Source organism: Malania oleifera, chromosome 9 (genome assembly GCF_029873635.1).
Source record: "Malania oleifera isolate guangnan ecotype guangnan chromosome 9, ASM2987363v1, whole genome shotgun sequence".
Lineage (NCBI taxonomy): Eukaryota > Viridiplantae > Streptophyta > Magnoliopsida > Santalales > Ximeniaceae > Malania > Malania oleifera.
In genome coordinates this window covers 18,332,287-18,357,282 of record NC_080425.1, presented here as the reverse complement: position 1 = coordinate 18,357,282, position 24,996 = coordinate 18,332,287, and the positions used below count along the sequence as shown (strand labels likewise).

The window sequence follows — 24,996 nt, the reverse complement described above, 5'->3', positions numbered from 1 at the left end:
TTCCTTTTAGTACTTATTCTTTTCTCCTTTACCTGCTTATTAATAATAGGATGGATTTTTTCAATGTATAAAATAAAGCTATCACTAAAATTTTTAGAATTATAATTATGTCACAAAATTAGTAATATGTGAATAATTTTATAAGTTTTTTTATAACTAAAACAATTTTATATCAAATCTAAGATTCCTAAGTCGAAACTTGGTTGAAGCCTTCAAAACCTGCAATTAACCTAAATCGAAACTTCTAGAATTCAGGGAGTTTGAACTTCAAGAAGCAAAGGGTTATTCAGTAAATGCGTAAGGACTCCTGTAAACCAACTTTGAATTATATTATATTATATTGTTATATATATATATATATATATATATATTATATCATATTATATTATATTGTTATATTATATATATAGCTGAAAGCTGATAGCTGTTATGTTCTATACTTGAATCGTACCACTCAAACATGGTTTGGCCTTCGGACCGACGCGGCACAATAGCATGCAGCTCCTGCCGGCAGCCGTTAGCGGCGCCGCCCAGCGCCCGAACACTCCGTTGCTCAATATGCAAGACCTCCACTACACTTGAAGATAAAGGGCAGAGCATCAGCCGCGGGCAGTACCGCTCGGGAAATGCTTGGAAGCCAGAACTTCTTTCTAGTTGTTCTTCCATTTCTGTGGGGGGAAGGAAGCGAGCGCTTCTTTGCGGCGTGAGTTACGAGCAGAAGGGGAAGTATAAGCTCCAGGGACCTGTTCACGATGTCAGGAACATGAAGGAGTTGTTGATTAAACATTTTGGTTTTCCTGCGGATTCAATACGCGTTCTTACAGGTACCTGTTAGTTATACTTGTTTACATTCTGCGGATTGATGTTTGCTACGAATTTGCATTATAGTGCCCTAAATTCAGAGAAATTTGTTTAAACAATGCTATCGATTGGATTCTTCTTTCTGGAATTTGGGAAAATGAAATGGGTAAATAAGTGGAAATGGACTTGATTTTTGGAAGAATCGGAATGCCTCATTCTGGTTCGGTAATTATTTGGTTTGCGCTGCTATGATATTTTTGTGTCGCTGGAATGGACCTAGAAAGCTGTAATTAGAAATTTAAAATATAAATCACTTGTCATTTGAAAAAGTGTGGCGTTTTCGATCCCCGTTTGGGGAATTTCATTCCCCCTCTTAGGGCAAAAACCAATCTTGAATGTCATGTGGGGTTCTAATTCTGATTAATTACCTATTGGTACAAAGTTAATAAACTATTTTCAATTGAATGGTTTCCTTATTCCCTCGTATTGTGATTACGCATGGTTCACCAAGCTGAGAAGAAGAACAGAGCTAAAAGCTTCCAGGGATCCTACTTCATGCATAAAATGATGCACAATTTGATAGTTTTGAAATGTCGCCATTCGTCAGACCATAGAATAGAATCCAAAATGACTGGATGAAGACTTTGTTTGCCTGCGATTGATTAGAATTTCAATTAGAGTTTGATCCAGTTAATTAGAGTAGCATGAAAGGCAATATGATTGCCATATGCAGAAGAAAAAATATAAAACCTTTGGGAGTTGGTCTTCTCTTCAATTTCATGAAAGCTTTGATATATTTGTGCATGCAAATTAATTAATACTTTGACTTGAACATGAATTGACCTGCAGTGTATTCTAACCCAACGAATCACACATAATGCAACTTGATACTAATATAAAATGCTTAGTAACAACTGTCAGTTTATGTTCATGAGTAGAAGGCCATGCTACCATTTTTCTTCCCTAAATTTTAAACTCAGTTTGTACTTTGGTAAGAGTCAAGTTTCTAATAAATTTAGGACAACTAGATGGACATTGTGTCCTCACACGAAGTTTATAAAGTTAAACAAGAAAAGTGTGCAAAATATTACAACGGTTGCAGCAGCTGAAGTTTGTGGAGATGAATAAACTCCAATGTGACTAGAAATTGAAAATAATCTTTGCCTAGATTTTTGAATCCAAATCTTCTACCCCACCGGATAATTATATATGCACCACTCTATGTACCAATGAATTTGATTGGCTCCTGTGTGCTTGTTTGTAGACATTTCAAAAATAAAAAAAGTAAATGCTTAAGATATATAGAGACTCATAAAAAACAAAATAAAAAGGGTATAGAGCATAAGTATAGTAACGAAATTCATGATCAATTATCTAAGGATTATCGGACATAATTTTTTTTTTTCATTGTTCTAATGAAAGTTGTTCTAGATAAATCTTAGTACACATATTGGTATTTATATTTATGAAAGTTATTCCAGATAAATCTTAGTACACATTTTGGTATTTATGTTTTCGTGAAATATTATGTCCATGTAAACACTGAAATATTTGACCTCAGAGATGCCTGTGGGTGGGGAGTAAATTTTCTAACATCATAAATTTTAGAAATTTTGTGGACAATTACAGCAAATGACAATCTTGGTTACATCAGAACTTACTCTACCTAAAATCCTAAACCTCATAATTGTACGATGAAGGCAAATTCTGTATTTGGATTAAACTCAACAATGCAGGCATCTTAGAATCAAAATTTGCTAAATTTGATTATGTAAAAAGTCTCATTAAATAAGAAAAATGAAGAGATAGAAGTTAGAAAAAAAAATTATCAAATAATTAGTTGGATTAGCAATAAGCTCAACACTTGTCTATTACATTTTATAATGATGTTGGAAGGGTGTCCAGGTTCATCAAATTGCGAGAATAAAGCTCAATCTGAAAGTACTGTCGATGTCAAGGGTCAAATCATTAGAATCATATACTTCAGTATCCTTTACCCATGATTCCCACAAACTGTAAAGCAAAGAAAACCAAAAAAAACCATTACAAATGTTTGCATGGTAAAACCAATTATTTCTTTAATTTTTTTAATTCTTAAAAAGAACCCCAAATAATTCAATAAATGTTAATTTGAATAATTGTTTCTTAAAAGGTCAAGTTTCATTATTTGTTTAAATGGCCAGAACTGTTTGAAGGAGGAATACTTTGTAAATTAATTTATTGAATCAAACCTTGAGGAAATGACTTGATTTTACTAATGCATTAATTGGTACTTGGCACCAAAATCAAAACAAAATTCCAGAAGAGATGGACGAAGACTTTATTCCAACAAAAGCAAACATGGAAAGGTCTTTGCGTTGGCTTGTGGAGGACTGCAAGCCTGGTGATTCGTTGGTGTTCTACTTCTCTGGACATGGGCTGAGGCAACCTGATTTTAATTATGATGAGCTTGACGGTTTTGATGAAACTCTTTGTCCTTCTGATTTCAAGGCTCAAGGAATGATCTTTGATAATTATATAAATGATACCATTGTTCGGCCACTTGTAAAGGATGTCACGCTGCATGCAATAATCGATGCTTGTCATAGTGGAACTGCTCTTGATCTTGACTACATTTACAACAAAGAGAAGTAAGTTATTATGAATCCAGAGTCTCTTATTTTCCATGCTGCCCAATAAAAAGGAAAAAAAAAAAAAAAAAACAAAAAAAAAAACACAGTAGGTTCATCAATTATCATTCTGTTGTTTTCTACACTCCTGTAAGCTTGTAAATAGATGAAACAGAGTTGTTCTTTATTTTATATTAATGTCATATCATAATCCGAAATTTTGCATAGATGTGAAAAAATTGATGGTTAATAAGTTTAATTATAAATGTTGCCCCATAGGGCTTTCAACCGTACATGGTATCAACTAATTTAATTTCTATCATTTCCAAATGGCTCATTACAGATTGACATTATTTTTATTTCATAACTAAAAGCACATTTCCATTTTTGTGGATTTCAACAGGGAAGAGTGGGACAGTAATAGGCATCCATTATGCCCTATTAATAAAGGTACAAATGGTGGACTAGCCATTTGTTTCAGTGCCTGTAGAGATGATCAAATAGCTGCTGATACCACTGTAAGAAATGCAACGTGTCTGACATCCTTGAGTTTATCTTCCTACATCTTCTATATCTCTGCTGCTGCAAAATTACTATTCAATTAAAGAAAATCCATTAATCCTGCTGAATATCATGGTAAAGAATTAAGATAAGAATTGAGATACATATATCCCTTTAAATTATATACAATACAAGCCAAGGATGAAGGCAAGAGATGGCGTGGATCATGATAGAAAATAAGAAAGCATTCTACTCCTGCATCTTCTTTTCATACCTCTACCTCTTTTGACCATTATGAATCCATATAAACTAATATAAAATAGTGGTTTAAAGAGTGTTTTTAGCATCCATTAAAAATCCAGAAACATTTATTAATTTGAGTTAAATAAATTCTGGAACCTTTGTTATAGGCTTTTTGAATGCTTATCTGATTTTGAGCAACATAATACCTTTTCCATTATTATTATTTTTAAACAAAAAAGCTGTAGTGGTGGAAAATTTTAGGTTTTGGCCTCCTTGAATCGTACAAGGATGGGTAACAATTGTTTTTTACCATGAACCAACTTGACTTTGTGTTGTAGTAGAGATTCTGTAAGGGGGTGTCATGCGTGTCTAAAAGAAAAACCTTGGACGCATAATACTTTAAAAAATGGGTGATGAAAATTTGTTTGACCTTGAATTGACCAAGCCGTTTTGTAGTACAAGAGCTTCTATGTGGGAATTGTATATATGTCTGTGCCATCAAAAATTCAGAACACAGATCTAATGCTTTAAAAATATGTCACAAAATAGATGTGTGTGTTCTTCTCTAATGCATACAGTCTTAGACGTCTAAAAGCCTTTTTCAACGTGCCTTTGACACAATGACACATTGTAATATGACTTCTATTTTTATTTTATTCACGAAGAAGTGTATAATTACAAAGACAGATTTTTGGCTTATATTTTAAGATTTCCTGTGTCCCTGTGTTGTATTATGCTGTAGCCATGTTTCACATTGCAATCATACCTCATTGCTTAAACTCTAATTTTGGATATATGCTGCTTTTGTTAACCAGAATCTTTTATGTTTATACGCCCTTAAATAACATTCTATCATGTATTACTCTCTTCTTAACATATGCAGGCTTTCTCAAAAAAATCCATGTCTGGTGCCCTAACAAGTAGTTTTATTACAACAATTAAAGAAAATCCTGGTATAACATATGGACATCTACTAAAAATGATACAAGAAGCCATTGACAAGGTCAACAAGCGACGATGCTTCAAATTTACGTTTCTAAGAAAGTTGTTCAACCGATTATTGCTACAGGTCTGCTATTTCTCTATATCTAGATGTCAATATTGATTAGTTGGCTATATATTCTTCAATCTTCTCTGATTGCCGCATGCTTTTTTTTTTTTTTTGGGTTGTTGGTTTTTGGTTCTGGGTAGGGAATTGGTGCATGTCAGTACTTACAAACATGTGAAAAAGATGCATACGCACCCACTTATCGAATGAATGCACACTAAAAATAAACTTAGCTTGATCATAAGGTCAAAATTGATTCACATCAATGCAGGATTTGAACTAGACTACGTATGAAGGAGGCTGTCAAGCACTGTAGAGTTTTTTTTGTTTTATTAAGTATACTTTTCATATGATTTGGTGAGTACATGAATTAAAATTTTTGTTGTGTATTGATCAAATTGAGTTTGTGGCTTGAGGCGTGCAGGATACTCAGCTCTCATCCTCAAACAAGTTTGACATTTATAACACTGTATTCAAGTTGTAATTTTATCCTACACAGGAATTTCTTTTTTCCAAATTAGTGATTGCAACCATTTTAGATTACAATGTAATCTTATTTTTTTATACAATCATAAAGTTGATTGCCAATGTAATAGAATTGTGCTTAATGCACCTAATATTTGCCACTGAAATAAAAGACCAAAAAGTGCATCACAAGCATTTGACTCTTGCCCCTTTTATCATTTTTATCATTCTGGATTTGGGCACAAGGTCATTATAAACATAATATCTATTTTACTCTATCTAGAAAGTTAGTAAAAGATACTTTAGGCGGAATGGGATTCAACCCAATTATATGCGTCACTCGTAATAGTAACTCAATTATGTGACTGGAGATTTCATGAATTAGGTTTATTGATAACAATAAATTATTCGAGTGGCCAATGGAAGCACTATACTAATAGCACTTAGCTCAATTTTTCCTCCTTATGGTGTAACTAATTCTTAGTACAATGAATGAAACTAATCAATAAGCTTTTAATAGATCTATGGCCTTTAGTGAGTGGCATGCTTATTTGCAAAGTACACTAATGAAAGCTAACTATATGAGTGTGAAAGTGAAGTTGTCGTTTATGGGACTTCGACAAATCTCCAAAACCGCTCCTAAATTATTTAGGGAGCATGAATGGGAAAATGTGCTAACCCAAGAACTCAATAAACGAATCATAGTGGGAGTAGAGTGTATGGTTGGTTTGCAAAAAGGAACTCGTGTTCAAAATTTTGTATTTACTTATATTTTATAAATTCTAGCGTCAAGTGTAATAGACATTATGCCAGTGCATTCTAAGTTATTGAATCATTGTTTTATATTTCTTTTTTAATTTCAATCATGTGGAGAATTGCTTGTCAGCATGGTTGTGCGACATTGGAAGGATAGGCGAAGATTTTCCTACTTACATTTTTTCCCCAACTCAAAATGTCAGCATGTTTCCTTGAGCAAGCCCACGTCACAGGCATGTTTCCTTGCCCTCCCATAACCCACACGAGTGGGTCTTTGAGTCCATTTACTCTGGAGCATAAATTTTTTATCAATGTTTTAAAAACTTTTCCACCAATGGCCTTATTTTTTTTATTTGTGAGAGAAATTTTTTTCAATTTTTTCCTATTCAAATTCTTATATATATGATTTATGCTTATTTAAATCCTTATTTAATTATTAGCCTTTTCAGATTAGATTTCTAGATTAATTTAATTGCTAATTCTTAGTTAAATGTTACATAGGTGTGCTCTACTTTCTTTTCAATGACCTGCTAGACATCTTCTTAGTTCTTTCTTCCTTTCTCAATGTCTTAAAATTTCATCCCTATATACTCTCAAGTTGGTTGGATTATATTCATATTCCTTATCTAAATGTGTAGCCTACCATTGAGGTTATGGCTAATGTTATCTTGAAGGCCAGTGATGGAGTACCTTCAACACTGAGCAATGATGAATCTCGATTTTAGGAGAACAAATCTTGCTATACTTCAATCAACTTTCCATTTCGATTATTTGAGTAAACTCTTCCCAGTTTTATTTTTCTTTTATATTTCATTGTAATTATCACCTATGCTCATTATAATCAAATAAAGTATCTTCTATCAATCATTCTAGCATGTGTACAAATACGGGTTCTTTTATTAGTAAGAAGGCTTCTGTATCCAAATCAATTAATAATACCTTAGTAACACGTTTGCTCAATTATAACTCTTCAATCTCATTTCCTTTTAGCCTTCATGACTGCATTGGGAGCATGAATTTGGGACTTTAAATTTGAAATTGGATAGATTTGAACAAATGTCAATACAATTTTATATACATATTATCCAAATCCAATACAAATCCAAATCCAAGAGCTCCCCAAACATAAGGTCGGTGCTTCGGTTTTGTGTTCTCTTCATTCCCTTCCAATACAATTTCAAATCCAAGGGCTCACAAAATATAGGGTCATTGTTTTGGTTTTGTGTTCTCATTCCCTTCTTATTGCTTCTTCCTAACCTATATATGTCTTTCCTTCTATACCAATTTTTGTTGAACTATTTCTTTCTCACTTTGTGCTTTTTTCCTCACTCTTATATCAAAATATTTCCTTATATCACAAATTTACATTTCGTTTCACACATGGTGGAGCCTACTAGTGGCACACAAGCCATGAGTAGGCAAAAGATTGTGAATCACATTGGTGTTATGAACAAGATCATCAATAACAATGGGGAAAAAACACCCAAATTAGATAGACGAGTTACTAGCTTTAAAAATGCATTAGTATGGAACATTTTTGTTCTCAAATTTCTAGGGCAACACAAAGCTCTATAGCTCAACATTGATTTCATCGACATACTTCAAGCACCACGTAGAGGTTAACTCCTTTGCTTTGTAGCAACCAAAAACCTAATTGACCATTAATTGAAAGTCACTAAAAGCCTTCACAATATGTGCTTTTATTAATTTAACCAACCTCAACAAAACGATCATACATTACCTCATTGTTTGATATCCTAAAATTGAAGTTAAGGGCATACTCTAGTCTATCTCTCTATCCCTAGTTTTGCTGGTAGTGGAAGGTTTGTTTGTATATATAGTTCAAACTCTTTCTCCCTAATGGTTTTTATCTCTGTTGGATTGTGCATTCAATGACAAAGTTTGTCAATAATTGGGCTTTTGTCGCTCGTGTAGTGAATGTTTTATCACAAAAGCGTTGAATAGGTCATAAGTTGCTTCCCTTTTAGTGTTCAAAAATTGCACTAAAAGTTTATACTCAAGTTGCTTCAACTTATTCGACCTTAATCTTATACATTCATGTAAAACAAATTTCAGATTATTGTAATATGTTTCACCGCATTTGACTATACCTTTTATTAGCTTCACTAGCCGTGTCGTTGAGGTGTTTCCTACTCATTGAGCACTTCAATTTTCTTTTGTTGCAGGATCACCAACTTCCTTCTTCACAACTTGAACATGTTTGAGTTAAGAATACTCTTTGCCTACTCATAAAAATAGCCTCTACATGGTGCACCTTACTTACAGCTCACTGTCAAGTGAGGTACTCATTAGAAATCATATAATGGTAACACTATTGGTGTTATTAGTGATCGTCCAACCATAGGGTCTCACGCCTAGATTAGACTAAGGTTGTCTTACCCATCCTCCCTGACTTTCAATTCCATATTTGGTTGCAGCAAACATGAATAGAGAGCTTATCCAAATCTATCTATCTTTACCATGCAAAATTAAGTAAAATTTAAAAGGAACATTTTGAACAAAAAAATAAACGAACCCACTTAAAATAACATCCCTCAATTCAAGTTCTTAATGGATAACATGAAAATAAGGCAGCATAAAACAAACTATTTAAAGTCCTTTATCTAACATAGTTGCTTGGGTTTGCGAGTGTTTGAGTAGGATATTGGCGAGCCTAGGATTAGGGCTCATACAAATCCATAGATAATGGGAAAATCATGACGTTGGTGTTGCGCACTTTCAAATTCATTGAGTTTCATTGTCAAAAGAAGGAAAGAATCATAATCCGACTATAGTTATTAAAAATATATTAAAGAATATATTCTATTGAATTTTACAAATGATTTTATTCATAAATAGTAAAATTTTCCCTATTTGAGAGTATCATTGTCAAAAGAAGGAAAGAATCATAATCCAACTATAGTTATTAAAAATATATTAAAGAATATATTCTATTGAATTTTACAAATGATTTTGTACATAAATAGTTAGTTTTTCCCAATTGATTCAACAATAGGATTCGAACCCCATCAAATACCCTACTCTCCATCTATGTGTAAATATTTGTACGTCTAATACTTCGGATGCAGCCAATCTTATAGATTCCTCCCCTTTAGACTTAAAAAGAGGTGATCTTGAAACCTCACCCATTCAATATCAAAACTGAATAAAAAACTAAAAGTAAAAAGATAAAAGATAAACGAAGGAATCCGGTTCTCCAACCCTACTAATAAAGCTATGCAAATTCAAATCACAGAAAAAGGGAAGATCTAACTTCACAATAAGATGATTCCATTCCCTTAATTATATGTGTAATACCTAAGGCCCATGATCATTTTTCTAAAGATCTTTTTTTTCTTTTTTCTTAATTAGGTATCTCAACAATTATATAGGGTAGGCACAAATTTTTTTTTTTTTAAAAAAAAGGAAAAAAAAAAGCATGTGCTATCTAGCTTGCATTTTTGTACGTTTTCACCTAGAAATTAATGAAAAATAAAACTATTTTCACTACACAACGGACCATTAATCTTTCTCGAAGAAAGAGTTTAATCATACCATGCATGATCTTGCTTATTTACTAAACTTGGAAAATTAAAAGCAAGGTAACATTTTTACAATTTTTTAAATTAAAAATTACAAATAAAAAAAGAAAAACTAATTTTTATAGAAAAATTGCGGAAGTTACTTTCATTGATACGAAAATGTTCTATATATAAGGACTGTACAGAGTATTATGGTTACAAATTCAAATTCAAATTCAAATAACGTAATATGAAGATCCTAAGCTATCGGATGGCAGATTTACAGCATGAGGTGCTTGTTTCAAGCCGTAAAAAGACTTCTTTAACCTGCAAACATTACAAGGCAGATTAGGATCAACAAAACTCGAAGTCTAAGCCATGAAGATGCCCTTCTGAAGTCGGCCATGCAGAAATGCATTATTAACGTCCAACTATCGAAGTGACCAACTTTTCTAAACAACAATAGAGAGCATAGTTTGAATAGTCACCAACTTCACAACATGGCTGAATGTCTCATTATAATCAAAACCATGTCGTCGATGAAATCCTTTGGCCATCAACCTTACTTTATAACGAGAAATACTACCATCAAGATTTCGTTTGATTTGAAAAACCCATTTGCATCCAATGGGTTTGATGGTTGAGCTTGGTGGAACAAGCTCCCATATGCTATGTTTAACCAAAGAAGAACTCATCTGACATAGCATGCCTCCACTTAGGATCATTCAAGGCTTGAGACACACATGTGGGTTCTACAGGTTAAAGAAAAGGATGTTTTGTGGCTAGGTAAAGGTGTTTGGTTTTATGAATATTATTCATAAACCTGGTAGTCATGGTATGGGTACAAGTGGGCCAGGTTGGAGCTGCAGGTGTGGCGGGTGGAGTTATTTCTGCAGGCCGAGATTGTGTACGGGAAGAAGATGGCTGGGAAAATGGAGTTGGAGTTGCAAGAGCGCTGTCTGTCATGGTGGTAGGAGAGGAGGATATTGGTCCAATGGAAGGCACCACTGGTATGACAAGATCTTATGTGTTAGCACCTGAAGCTGACAGAGAGGGCACAATGACATAGTCAAAGGAAGAAAAAGGAAAAATATACTCATCAAAGACCATGTGCCAAGACAAGTAGATGCGAGATGTATCAAAGTCCACACACTTATAGGCATTTTGTGAGCTCGAGTAACCTAGGAAGAGGCAAGATGTTGATTTTGGTTGTAGTTTACTTGTGGTATAAGGTTTTTGCCATGGATAACACTGATAACCAAAAAATTGCAACTTCTTGTAATCGGGTAGGCGACCAAATAAACAATTGAATAAACTCTTATTTTTTAAAATAGTAGTGGGCATATGATTTATTAGATAAACCGTTGCCTGAAATGCATAGGACCAATAAGATGGAGGAAGAATTGTCTAACTTAATAGAGTTAGGCATGTTTCAGCGAAGTAACGATGTTGACGTTCACTTGTACCATTCTGTTGAGGTATATGAGGAGCGGTGATTAGCCAACTAATGGAATTAGACGAAAAATATTGTCGAAGAGCATGATACCCCCCCCCCCCCAAAATCTGAGTATAAGTGCTCGATTTGAAAGGCAATTTTTTTTTTTTTCAATTAGCCCTTTTAACTGACAGAAAATGGAGCGAACGTCACTTTTTCGGCGGATTGGAAACAACCAAAAATACTTGGTAAAATGATCAACAAATAATGCATAAAAACGAAACCCATCAATTGAAGTGGAAGGCGTAGACCCCCAAAGATCTATATAGATATATTCAATAGGTTGAGTACTAATAAGAGAAGTGGAAAAAAAAAATGCAATTTATGACTTTTATTGCATTGACTAACAATACAAAGAGATGTTAAAGAGGTACAAAACACCACAACTGGAAGATAAAATTGACGAATAACAAAATCAAAAATTTTATTTGACTGATGCTTAAGTCATCCACGACAAGTGTCAGATGTTGTTTGTTGACTTTTTGAGTCCAATCCCTATTTTGATAATGACAAATCACAAGTATTCCATGTCTACATTTAGTGCTTAAGCACGTTTATACTTCAGCACGCACACAAGGTAAAGGAAAATAAAAGCCATGAAGGACTTAAAGCACACTTATTTTGGCATATTCCATGGATGTTTGAAGAGCAAAGAAGAGAAGACGTATTTAATTTGAATTGTGTTGCATTTCGATTTTGTATTGTAAATGCATGCTTTACATGATATGATGCTAAGTTCAATGAACCATAGAAAGACCTTAGGGGACCAACATTTTCATGAAAAACCTTTTGCATAAATTTCTAAACTCATACAAACATGTTAAAATGTTTTTGAAAACAAATTAGGGTCAAAATATCAATTTTGTCAAGGCCCAGTCGACTGGACTTAACACTCGACCAAGTTTTTCACTTCTGTAAAGGCCCCAGTCGACTGGCCCCTTGCAAGCATTATTATGCCCAGTCGACCAGCCAGTCATTTAGGCCAGTCTTGTAAAGCCTCGGCTGACCAGCCCATTTAATGCTTATCAAAGCCTAGTCGACCGACCAGTTCACTTGGCCATGTTTTGTAAAGCCCAGTCCACCGGCCTTTTATGAATTGAAAGCACAGTCGACCTACCTGATGATTCGGCAGACCGGATCTTGAGCCCCAGTCGGCCGAACCTCAGTGATTTGAAAAATCGCCTTGGCCTAGTTGACCGGAGCAAGTGTCAAGCGAGCGGACCTCTCGGGTTTAGGCATTTTTGAGCTTTCAATGGTTGAAAATTTGAAAATAAAATAATATTTTACTCCCCAACGGTCAGAAAACAGTCATATTTTGAAAAACTCTTATAAATACCTTGCTCAATGCTTTTAAAATGGTTGTTGAGCATATTGATTTATACTCATACATTTGGGCATATTTTCTCATCATTCTTTTAAAAATCAAAGAACAAATACTCTCTCCTACTCTTTTATTTTATAAATTCTCTTTGAGAGATATTATTTTGTTTCTCCTACACTCTTATTTTTGAAAATCATATTTAGAGAACATTCTATAGCTCTTGGAGCTTTTATTTTTATATCTACTCTCTTCTACTTTGTAAAAATATTTTGAAGAGCAATTTCATATTTCTCCTACACTTTCATTTTGAAATTATTTTTGGAGAAATCTTTTTAAAAGAGTTCTTGAAAAGTCTTAAGCATATATCAACTCATATATATTGCTTGAAAGACTTTATGCTACATATCAAATTTCACTTCTCTTTTTCATTTTAGAAATCATCTTTTTGGAGAAATTTTGTGAGTTATTCAAGAAGGCTTTGAGCGTATATTTATTGATATATACCTTGCTTGAAAAGCTTCTTGCATTGATTTTTATTAAACCCTAGGTTCTCCTACATTCATATTGAAAATATTTTTTTGTTTGAGAAATATTTTTTAGGTTGAATTAATGAAGGATTTATCATATATATCACATTCAAAGATTGCAAATATTTAATTTATCAAATTTTCCAAACTCTATTGAGTTTTACTTCATATTACTTAAGAGTGCATATTGGACTTTATGTTGTACATCTCTGCTTATCACAGAAGCACCTTGTTGGTACACAAATTTATTTTCATCATCTTTATATCCCAACGGCTCGAGTAGTGAACCATGTTCCAAGCATGGGGTATCGCTTGAGGAGGAGGGATCCATCCTGTAAGGAGAGTTCCAGGCATGTGGTATCGCCTGAAGCGGGGGACACCACACTATAAGAAGATTTGTAAACATCTTTACTCCGCCTGGTTAAGTGAGCAGGATAGTGGAATCCTCAAGTGGGTTGGCTTGCGAGGATGTAGGCAGGTACAACCCAACCTCGAAAAAATCTTGTGCTCTCTCTTCCTTTCTTTCTTTATTTTCAGTACTTGTATGCTTGTATTTAAATTGTTGCGATTGTTGTATCTATTTTAAATATTTGCATACATTGATATTTATGGTATTTCATATTACTTAGAAAGACCTTAAATTGCGTAATATTGATTATATTTTGAAATAGGGCAATAATTGACCTACAATCTTTTAAATACCCAATTCACCCCCCTCTTGGGAATACACTATTCTCTCATTGTTCATTCACCAATGAGGGCTAAAATAGAAAACTTGGTAGCGAGAGAAGCCATTGTCATTGGATAGACACCATCCTGACATTTAATGCGGAGAAGAGTCGCCCCCGTGCTTCAATCCTTCATAGAAAAATGAAATGGATGAAACTCGAGAAAAAATTATTGGAACGATAGAATTATGAACACAGATCAAGTTCTTGTGAATATTAGGAACACAAAGAGTATTGGTTAATGTAAAGGGCTTCGAAGAAGAGGGAAAAGTCATAGTGCCAACATGTGTGATTCGCAAACCTAATTCATCGCCAATAACGACCTCATCTGTGCCATCATACTCCGAGTGAACAAATAAATTGGCAAGATCAGAGGTAATATTATGGGAAGCAGTTGAATACACATGCCACTTCTTGTCGTTGGACCCATTGGTAGTGGCACAATTCACATACTTCTCACTGAAAATTGAGCAACAAGTCTTGGCTGAGTGTCCCACTTTGTCACATAGCTGGCAAACAATCTAGGGCTTACCAGACCGCTCTTTGCAACTACAGCAACTAGAGTTGGTGCAATTCTGACCAAAGGAACCGGCGTTGGAGCATTGGTTGTGGTTGGATTTGTAATCGGTAGTGCAGCACTGAGTGGTGTTTGCAATAGTAACGAGGGCGGAGTTAGAAGCTTCAATATGTTTCAAGTAGCTTTCGTGGTCAACTAGCATGTCATAAAGCTCTTCAAACGTAAGAGAAGTTTCATGTGCCTGAATAGGTGCTGCAATATCACGAAATTTAGGATTGAGGCCGTTTAGGACATAAAGAATGATGTCATCCGCTAAGATGGGAGAGTCAATCACCGCAAGTTCATAAACAATAACATTGATGGCATGGAGATACTCCGAGACTGAGCGAGACTCTCACTAAATGAGAGTCAACTCCTCCTTAAGTTGCATAACACAAGTACGTGAACGATTGATATACAATCGTTGTAACTTGGACTATACATCACGAGCAGTGGATGAAGTAGCAATGAGCGGCATCACTAGTTCAGAGACAAATGCAAGGATGGCGTGAAGGATCAACTTATCTTGCCCGAACCAACGCTAGAAGGCCGAATTGGGGATATCTGCAGAAGATGATCCGACAGAGGAGGTGCAGGTGGTGAGCGTCAGTGACAAAAAGATAGTGGTACCGTTAAGATAGCTCTGGAGATTGTAGCCAATGAGTAAGGACATCAGTTGGGCGCGCCATGAAGGAAAGTTGGAATGAGTCAGAATTAGAGGAAGTTGGGAGCTGGCATTGATGGCAACGAGATGATTGTCACCACTGCCAGTAAGCTCGAAATAATTGACAATCCTAGACTCAGGGGATGCGACCATGAGGAAAAAAAAAGTCGTTAGAGGAATGGGCTCTCATATCATATAGAAAAATAGCGAAAGTTACTTTCATTGATACAAAGATGTCCTATATATAAGGACTGTATAGAGTATTGCGGTTATAAATTCAAAATCAAAATCAAATTCAAATTCAAATAACATAATAAGAAGATCCTAGGCTATTAGATATCAGATTTACAAAAGATAAAATACAATTAATCTAGTCAAGAAAATCAAGACAGTTGCATGATTTCCTTTATAATTTTCACAACATAGAAACTCGTATGGATTAGATTCAACATAGAGCATGAATTATCTTGTTTGAAAAAACCCGAAAGACATTCATTAATGTCAGACTTTAAAGGTAAATTGTTATAAATGTAATACACAACTAGTTACATAAAAAAAAAGGTTGTACCCAATGCAAAAGGGCTCCCACTTTGAGTGGGGTCTGAGAGAGGTGCATGCATACCATAATTGAAAAATCATGAATAATGTATTTATCATGGATGATCATGAGATGTGGTAAAAACATGCATTTAACATACAAAACAAATAAAAAAAAAAAAAATGCCCACGCAGAAGAGGAGACAGACATATTGGAGCAAGTTGCATTGGGCAATGAGTTGCCAATGTCTTTTTTCCTGTAGTTGCCCATGTCCATGACCCATTTGCTACCCATGTCTAAGCCCATGCCTCCTTATGCCAGCCTATGTCTGCCCATGCTTGCCTATGCTTACCTATGCTTGCAGATGAGAAACCCATGTGAAGTCCATACATGTTGCCAACAAATTCCCAAGCTAGCTAGCGGTTTGCATTTTTTGAGTATGTCTAAATGCCTATAAAAGGGCATGCTTGCAATTCAAAGAGATCCTCCCAAAAATCAATGTAATATTTTGATAAATATTGTATACCCAATTTTGTATACTATCATGTGAGGATTATTAAGTGTATTTGGGTTTTGGGTTCGAGAGTGTGAGCTGCCATTATGTTTTACTCTACTATTTTTATAGGATACTTCTAATTTGTCTTCGCCTGTGGAGTAGGCACACTACCAAACCACGTAAATCTTTTGTGCCTTGTGCGTGCCATTTAATTTATTTATTTTTACCATTAATTTCTCATGATCATATACAACTCCAAATTCCAATCCTTCCAGAAATATTATTTATTTCTGGGCCAAATTCCGCAAGAAACTGGCATCATACATATTTTAGTCTTTTTTATTTTATTTTATATCTATTTGGGGTTTTTTGAATTTCCAAAATGTTTGCCAAATATGAGATCGAGAAATTTTATGGCAAAATTAGTTTCAGTTTATGGCATGTTAGAATGCATGCCATTTTGGTCCAACAAGGACTGTAAAAGGCACTTTGCCCATAAGAAAATTTTCTTGAAGAAAAAGGAGCCGATAGCAAGGCTCCAATTGCGACCACGTCAACTGTAACAATGGTAGTCTCGACCGCAACGACCATTCCGATGAAAATAATGTTGGCTTTGGAGCTAGCAAAAGTAGACGAGAAGGCTCGCAGTGCAATTATTCTCAATTTATTAGACAAGGTGTTATGCGAGGTTGTGGAGGAAGATGATGCATTGAAAATGTGGCAAAAGCTCGAGAGTCTTTACATGACAAAGTCTCTCACCAACAGGTTGTACCTTAAACAAAATCTTCACGCTAAGGATGAAAGAAGGTACGCCTATTAAAGAACACATTAATGAATTTAACTGGGTAATTATGGATCTAAGAAATGTTGAGATGAAAATTGATGATGAAGATCAAGCCATTATTTTATTATGTTCATTGCCCCCTTCCTATGAGAATTTTGTTACCACTTTGCTCTATGGTAAAGACTCCATTAGTATGGAAGATGTTAAGGCATATTTAAATTCGCAAGAATTAAGGAAAAAAGGTTTCTAGCAATAATACTGAAGAAATTGGGGATGATCTTATTACGAGGGGGAGGAGTCAAAAGAAGGGATCTAAAAATAGAGGCCGATCTACATCTAGATCGAAGAAAAATATTGAATGCTTCTATTACCACAAGAAGGGGCACACTAAGTGGAATTGTCATAAACTTAAGAAAAATAAAAGTTCAAATCAAATGGACAATAAGAATGAAAATTCTTCTGTTGTGGTTGGAGTAGTAGAAAATAAATCTTCAGATGTTGAATATGTTCTTTCAGTTACCGTTATTGATTCTAGCTCAAGAATTGAGTGGATTCTTGATTTGGGTTGTTCCTATCATATGTGTTCCAATAAAGACTAGTTTACGACATATCAATCAATTAATGGTGGTACCGTCTTAATGGGTAATAACATGGCTTGTAAAACTGTTGGAATATGTATAATTCAAATTAAGATGTTTGACGATATTGTAAGGACTTTGATAGATGTTCGACATGTTCTGGAGTTGAAGAAGTACTCTTGATGCTATTGGCTGTAAGTTTTTAGCTCAAGGTGGAGTATTGAGAGTTTCGAAATGTGTACTAATTGTGATGAAAGGAAATAGAAGAAATGGTCTTTATTTTTTTTAGGGCAATACAATTTATGGCTTTACTTCAGTTTCTTCATTAGTTGACTCAGATTCAGATATTACTCGGTTGTGGCTTATGCGCTTGGGTCATATAAGCAAGAAGGGAATGATCAAATTGAGTAAATGTGGTTTACTTTGTGGACAAAAGACAAGTAAACTTGACTTTTGTGAAAATTGTGTTTTTGGTAAACATAAGAGAATTAAATTCAGTACTGCAGTACACAGGACCAAAGAAACCATGGATTATATCCATTTTGATCTTTGGGGTCCTTCACAAGTTCCCTTTTTCAGTGGTTCTCAGTATATACAAACTTTTATTGATGATTTTTCCCACAAAGTTTGGATTTATACGTTGAAGAATAAAATTGATGTGTTCAAAAAATTTAAGGAGTGGAAGGTTTTGATAGAAAATCAGACCGATAAAAAGGTGAAACATTCACGGACTGATAATGCTTTATAATTATGTTTAGAAGAATTTAATGATTTTTGTAGGAATGAGGGCATCATTCGACATCGTATGGTCAAGGGTACTCCACAGCAGAATGGAGTTGCATGACGCATGAACAGATTTCTTTTGGAGAGAGCACGTTGTATGCTCTTTACTGTAAGTTTGCCAAAGAAATTTTGGGCTAAAGCAGTCAGTACAACCTGTTATCTAGTGAACAGATCTCCATCGACTACTATTGAATGTAAGACAACTGAGGAGTTATGGTCAGGTAAACCTGCTAATTATGCTTGTTTAAAAATTTTTGATTGTCCAACCTATGCTCATGTTAATGAAGGGAAATTGGAGCCTAAAGCCAAGATATGCATCTTTCTTTGACACGTATAAAGGGTGAAAGGATACAGGTTATGGTGTTCTGATCCTAAGTCGCCCAGGTTTCTAATCAGTAGGGATGTCACTTTTGATGAATTTTTTATGCTTCACCAGAAAAAGGATTCTTCTGATATAGGTTGTATTGAAAGTGACAAACATCAGGTGGAGTTACAGTTTGATGTTTTAAAGACGATACTTGAAGCATCGACAGATCAGCCTACTGAGGAGGTGGAGGTGCAACATTAAGAAGAGCCACCACCGTAACAGGACAATATTTCTATTCAGAGACAATGTGGACAATTTAAGCCACCCAAGAGGTATGCTTATGCAGATTTAGTTGCTTATGCTTTGTCTATGATAGAATTCATCGATGAGGATGAGCCTTCCACGTATCGTGCTGTCATTGTAAGCAAAAAATTTGCTAAATGGACTGTTGCTATGACTGAAGATATCAAGTCTCTTCTTCAAAATTAGACATGGGAGCTAGTTAAACCACTGAAAGGTCAAAAGGTTATTGGCTGCAAATGGGTTTTCAAAAGAAAAGAAGGAATTCTTGGAGTTGAGGATGCTAGGTACAAGGCACGTTTGGTAGCAAAAGGCTATAGTTAAAGGGAAGGTGTAGACTTTAATGAAGTTTTCTAACCTGTGGTAAAACATACTTCAATTCATGTTTTACTTGCTTTAGTTGCCTTATATGATCTGGAGCTTGAACAGCTTAATGTAAAAATTGCTTTTCTTCATGGTGACCTTGAAGAACAGATTTACATGCATTAGCCTAAAGGTTTTGTTGTCCAGGGAAAAGAAGACCATGTTTGCTTGTCGAAAAAATCACTGTATGACTTAAAGCAATCTCCAAGACAGTGGTATAAGCGGTTTGACTCATTTATGATTGATCATGGTTATTGTTGAAGTAACTATGATAGTTGTGTGTATTTCAGGAAGCTCTCTGATGATTCCTTCATATATTTATTATTATATGTTGATGATATGTTAATTGCTGTTAATAACATGTCAGAAATTTCTAAGTTGAAATCTCAACTCAACTCTAAGTTTAAGATGGGAGGCTTAGGAGTAGCTCAGAAAATTTTAGGTACAAAAATTTACCGCAACCGTCAAGTTGGAAAACTTTTTTTTTTTTTTTTAATCTTAGAGAAATTATATTGAAAAAGTGCTTAAGCGATTTGGAATGGAAACTTCCAAGCTAGTTTGTACACCACTTACTATGCATATTCGCTTATTAGCGAAATTGTCACCACAACCCAATGAGAAGGAGCATATGTCACGGTTTGTGAATATTTTGCTTGTATATAATTTTTATATGGTTAATTCTTGTATGTATGGAATGGATGGATAAACATGTGCATGGTCTGATGATATGTGGGGGTTAAGGGGATAGGCTTTTAAAATTTATGTGAGCACACACATTTTCACTAGCCTCCTACCCGAGCTTTACCTTTTAAGAATAAATAGGAGTGTATTACCGTTAGCTCTCATGAGACAAGGTCTTTGGGGGCACGCGAACCACTCCGCTTAGTGTGGACTTTGTCCAAGCCCATTGGGCAAGGATATGGGACATGCTGAGATCCTATTGTTAATAAGGAATAGAGTTTGAACCACACATATTTTAACTCTAGCTTCCTTCCTTAAGATAAAGCCTTGGTGAAAACCTATAGAAGATAAATCCACCTGGGGCTGGGACAGGAGCTTCATCCTTTTTCACATGATTTAGTCCAGTCTTTGTTGTGTCATATTGAATTCCTTCATATGGCGTCTCACATGTTGCATCCACATTAGGCTTACATACTACTTTGCCAAGATTCGGGAAAAGTCCAATTTATTCATGGAGGGTTTAGTGGTATACAAAAAGAGAAATCTAAAATACAATTATACTTTGAAAGTCAACAAAGTCATTGGGGAGATAGTCTAGGAAGAAAAGCTAGGATTGTGTTGCCGGCTCGGGTCAGGATGGGTACTCGGTCAAATTCTTTAGAGGAGCTAAGAATCATTTGGGTAGGATGGACGCTAAAGCAACGTCTGACGTTTTCTTAGTTGTACGGTCATATCAGATTCTTGTTGCATATACCAATAAACTTAGAAATGATGAATGTACTGTTAGAATTTAGGAATCCCTCGTATTGCTATTTTACTTTGGAGGGGATTGATATAACCCTGGCTATTGAGGAGTATACATTGCTGTTACACTTAATGAAGCTACAAACACCTTGTGAATTTATGTGTAATCCCAAGAGGGGGGTGAATTGGGTATTTTAAAATCTAGGTCTCTTAAGTCCTAATTTTGAAAACGTACAATCACACGCACAAGCTACTTGACAATTAGCTCAGTATTTCACAACTTATCAATTTAATATGTGATTTTATCAAGCAAACAATATTACTCAATTACTTACAAACGTAATATATATCTAACACATACACAAAAACTAAATAATTAAGTGCAAACGGAAATTAAAAGAGTTAAGGGAAACACGGTTTTTATGAGGTTCAACCAACCCGGCTTACATCCCCGCTTTGAGTAAACTACCTAAGGATTCCACTATATTACTCTTTAACTTGGGACAAAGCTTCCTGTTACAATCCGTTGCTTACAAGAGACGTAGCTATCTCCTAATCTGCTACTTACAAGAGGTGTAGCTTCCTCCTCACGATTAAAAAAACCGAACCTTTAATACAAATAACAACTAAATATTCCTGAATATTCAAACACTTCTTAATAAGCTAATGAGTACAATCAGCCCTAAGCACTCTCATAAGGTATAATATAAGGTTCAAGAGAGATTATAATTTTCTTAATGACGTATGTAAAGATATGATATTTATATGAAAAATATATGTATATAAGATGCTTCAAAGATCTAAACTTTATTCAATGTCTCCCAAAAATAATATCTTGAATATGCTTTGGAGATTTTAGGATTTGCTTTCAAAAAACTTTTGCAAGAATAATGAAATATTGAATCTTTGAATTAGAATATAGCTTTGAATATCACAATGATTTAAGCTCTTGTTTTCAAATGCCTTTTGCAAAAATAATATTAAATCTTTTGAATAAAAAATATGCCTTTGAATATTAAAAAATATTTTTCAAACAAGTATATGTATGAAATTCGAGTTCTTGCTCCCAATATAAGATTTTAGATGAAAGAATACGAGAATAGATGAGCTTATAAAAGTAAGATTGAATGCTCAATAATAAATTTAATCAAACGTCAAGATCAAACCAATTTTTCGTAAGATGATATGAGTGTAAGCACATGGATCTTGAAGATGATCTTGATGAATGTCCAAACTTAATGTGAATACGTTGAACGTAGGAAAATCGTAGCAAAAGGTGTGCAAAAGTTGTTCCAAAGTTGTGCTTAAGTGTTAACCTAGGGTTAAGAGTTGGTATATATAAGTATTCTCGCCCTTTGATCAATTTTCACCTGTTGGATCATTTAATTACAAAATTTTTGTCCATTTCTACGCTAAAGCGTTGTTCTGCACCATGAACTCGTCGGTGAATGTCCGTACCAATTGACAAATGTCCTTCGCTTGATCGTCGACGACAACAGGGGATTCGTCAACAATTGGGATGTCTGAGATTTTTATGGTCTCGATATTTTCTCGTCGATGAGAGCAGAGTGTTCGGTGACAAGTGACCTTCAGTCATTCGTCGATGAGACTAGGGGAATCGTCGACAAGCTGCCTATTATTTAGCCCAATCCAACCTAGGTCAATGCATATGTGATCGGTGTAAAACTGCAAGTGCACAATATCGTAATTTTATAATATAGTGATGTGAAGAGTATCGTCCTCAGGGATTAGTGTCTTAATTTTACCAAGTACCAAAATTATACTAATTTTGATTTTATTTAGAAAGATTAATAACTTTAGATTGCGAAATTGAAATAAGGCTACTTTAAATAAACTATTCAACAGAAAATAAAACTGGTTGCCATGTATCAAATTAATGAGGGTGAAACTTTTAGAAAACCGATTTCACCTAGTTTCTTACTATGCCTTACTCATCTAGCTAATTCGATTTCGTTTTCTCTATTTGTTAGCAAATTTTCAATTTTTTCAAAAGTTTTTTTTGATAGTCAATCAGAACCTATTCTTGATTATTATTTAACATAAGACTATGCAAATTCATAATGCAAGAACGCAATAAGACTCTCGATTTTTTTAACGCTACATAAGTTCATACAAGTCTTTCGATTTCTATATTCACCTACGCTGAATTATCCAAGATTTATCCTATAATTCCCCCTTTCAGTAGTAAATCACAAAACCTGCATCATCTAATTAATGATCAGTTAAGTAAAAGCATTAAGCGCAAAATAACTCAAACAAACATTAAAGAAAACTACTTCAGATTAGCATCGAAAAGCAAGCATAGTTTAAAACTGAGCTACATTATTTTCCTAGAATACAAAATTAGTTCATGCCGAAAATTAAGTCAAACATAAACAGTTTTGTAAAGACCCAAAAAATTAAAATGATTAAAATAATTAGAAAAAAATAAATAAAAAAGTAGATAAATAAATAAAATGAATGGCGTGGGAAAAAGAAAAAAAATAAAAATAAAGAAATTAAATTAAATTAAGATAAATTAAATAATTAAATAATTAGTTATTAAATTAAATATTTTTACATTAGATTTAAAAAAAAAAAACTAATTGAAATAAGATATGTGTATATACATATATATATATATATATATATATATATATATAGTGATGTATTATGATATTAGAAGTATTTATGTATGTAGAACATGTTACGTTTGGGCGGGGTGCACTCTTCGCCTGAGGGCTTGCTGAGTAAGGCGGGTGCACTAGTAGTTTCAGATGTGGTAATAGCTGCATAACGCACTAGGGCAGAGGGAACCTACTTGTATGGGTGGGTAGATTCCCTATCCTTAGGGCTTTTTCCGGTAAACTATTGTTGAACTGTGTGAGTACGAGATTAATTTACCACTTGAGGGCTTGTTGAGTAAGGTGAATGCTCTGGTATGTTTTAATTATGACCTTAGGGTTACCTAAGTATCAGAGTAGAGGGGTGCTACTTGTATGAGCGGGTAATCACCCCTATCTTTGGATAATCTTGTGGGTTAAATATTTGCATGTGATTATTTAGGTTCAGAAAACAATTTCAATGTTATATGATGATTTAAAAATGAAAAAAAAATGATATCTTTTTACCTTATGTTGGTCGCGCACTGTTTTAATATACTGTTTCTTCCCTTACTAAGATGTGTCTCACCCGAATATGATTATTTCTTTTTCAGGACATCCTCGAGGTCGGGCTTAGAGAGCTTGAGGGTTTTTAGCCTTCTGAGGATTGTATAAAGAGAAAGGGTATATTTTTATATACTTTGGGGGAATCTAAATATTTATGTTTTATGCCTTTATATTTTAAGGTTGTTAAGTAAGGAATGATTGTGAAAATACTGAAATGCTTTTGGAGATGTATGTATATATGGAAATGCAGGTGTTGGATGGATACTTTGAATTATAGATAAAAATTAGTAAACTCTAGTATTATGTTATATGGAGTTTTTATTTATGTTTTCGTTGCTTATGATACGGATTATGAATTATCAGAGATTTTATCAGGTATAACACGCCGGACCCGAGTTTAAGGGTTCGGGGCGTTACAAGTTTCACCATGCTTTCTTTTATTTGGAGAGTAGAAGACAGAATAACACCCACAGCACCGCTGTCACGCACTGTGAACACCCTGAGCACCGTCGTTGTTCGCCGCTTTCTAGTTCCAAAAAAGATTCTAATTTTTCAATGTACCACCAACCACCCTTGTTGTTCATGTCTTTTGTCTGCGTAGCTCCCTAAAAGAAACCCAAAAAAATATCTCCCGCAAAGAAGCTCTTCAACCGAATCACACCTTGCTGCAGCCCCTCAGTTCGGCCTCCTCCCTATGTGTTCTTTTGTTTGTGCCGCCCCCTTGTTGTCTCCCCCAAAAATTATTCAAAACCTATAGTGTGTGGTGCGGCCTCCCCTAAAAGAATTCTCTCTTATAGCGCACCCCCTTTTTCCTCCTAAAAGAAACCTTACGTTTCAAAAACCTAAAAGCAAAACCTAGCCCACATTGTTGACTTTTTCCAGCTTTCCTTTCTTTCCTTCCTTTTCCCTTCTCTTTATTTTTCTTTGTGTCTCACCAGCACATCACCAAGAGCCCACTAAGAGGACCCAACTGCATGGTCGGGTCACATCATCCTTTATTTTATTTTATTTTATTTT

At 34.6% G+C, this 24,996-nt stretch overlaps 1 protein-coding gene across 6 annotated transcripts; it reads left to right on the top strand.

Annotated features, from left to right (window-relative positions):
• The first annotated feature begins 401 nt into the window (after positions 1 to 401).
• LOC131164868 (metacaspase-1-like) lies at positions 402 to 24,268 on the top strand. 6 transcript variants are annotated; one of them, XM_058122386.1, is made up of 5 exons: positions 402 to 824; positions 3,104 to 3,431; positions 3,814 to 3,928; positions 5,038 to 5,223; positions 24,027 to 24,268. In XM_058122386.1, the coding sequence occupies exons 1-5, from the start codon at positions 461 to 463 to the stop codon at positions 24,066 to 24,068; spliced, it is 1,035 nt and encodes a 344-aa protein (XP_057978369.1). In that variant the 5' UTR covers positions 402 to 460; the 3' UTR covers positions 24,069 to 24,268. The 6 variants fall into 6 exon arrangements, with proteins under 6 accessions (XP_057978369.1, XP_057978368.1, XP_057978365.1 ...); XM_058122385.1 differs by lacking the exon at positions 24,027 to 24,268 and adding an exon at positions 5,627 to 5,862; XM_058122382.1 differs by lacking the exon at positions 24,027 to 24,268 and adding an exon at positions 5,619 to 5,862 and having other exon boundaries at positions 417 to 824.
• Positions 24,269 to 24,996: the final 728 nt, after the last annotated feature.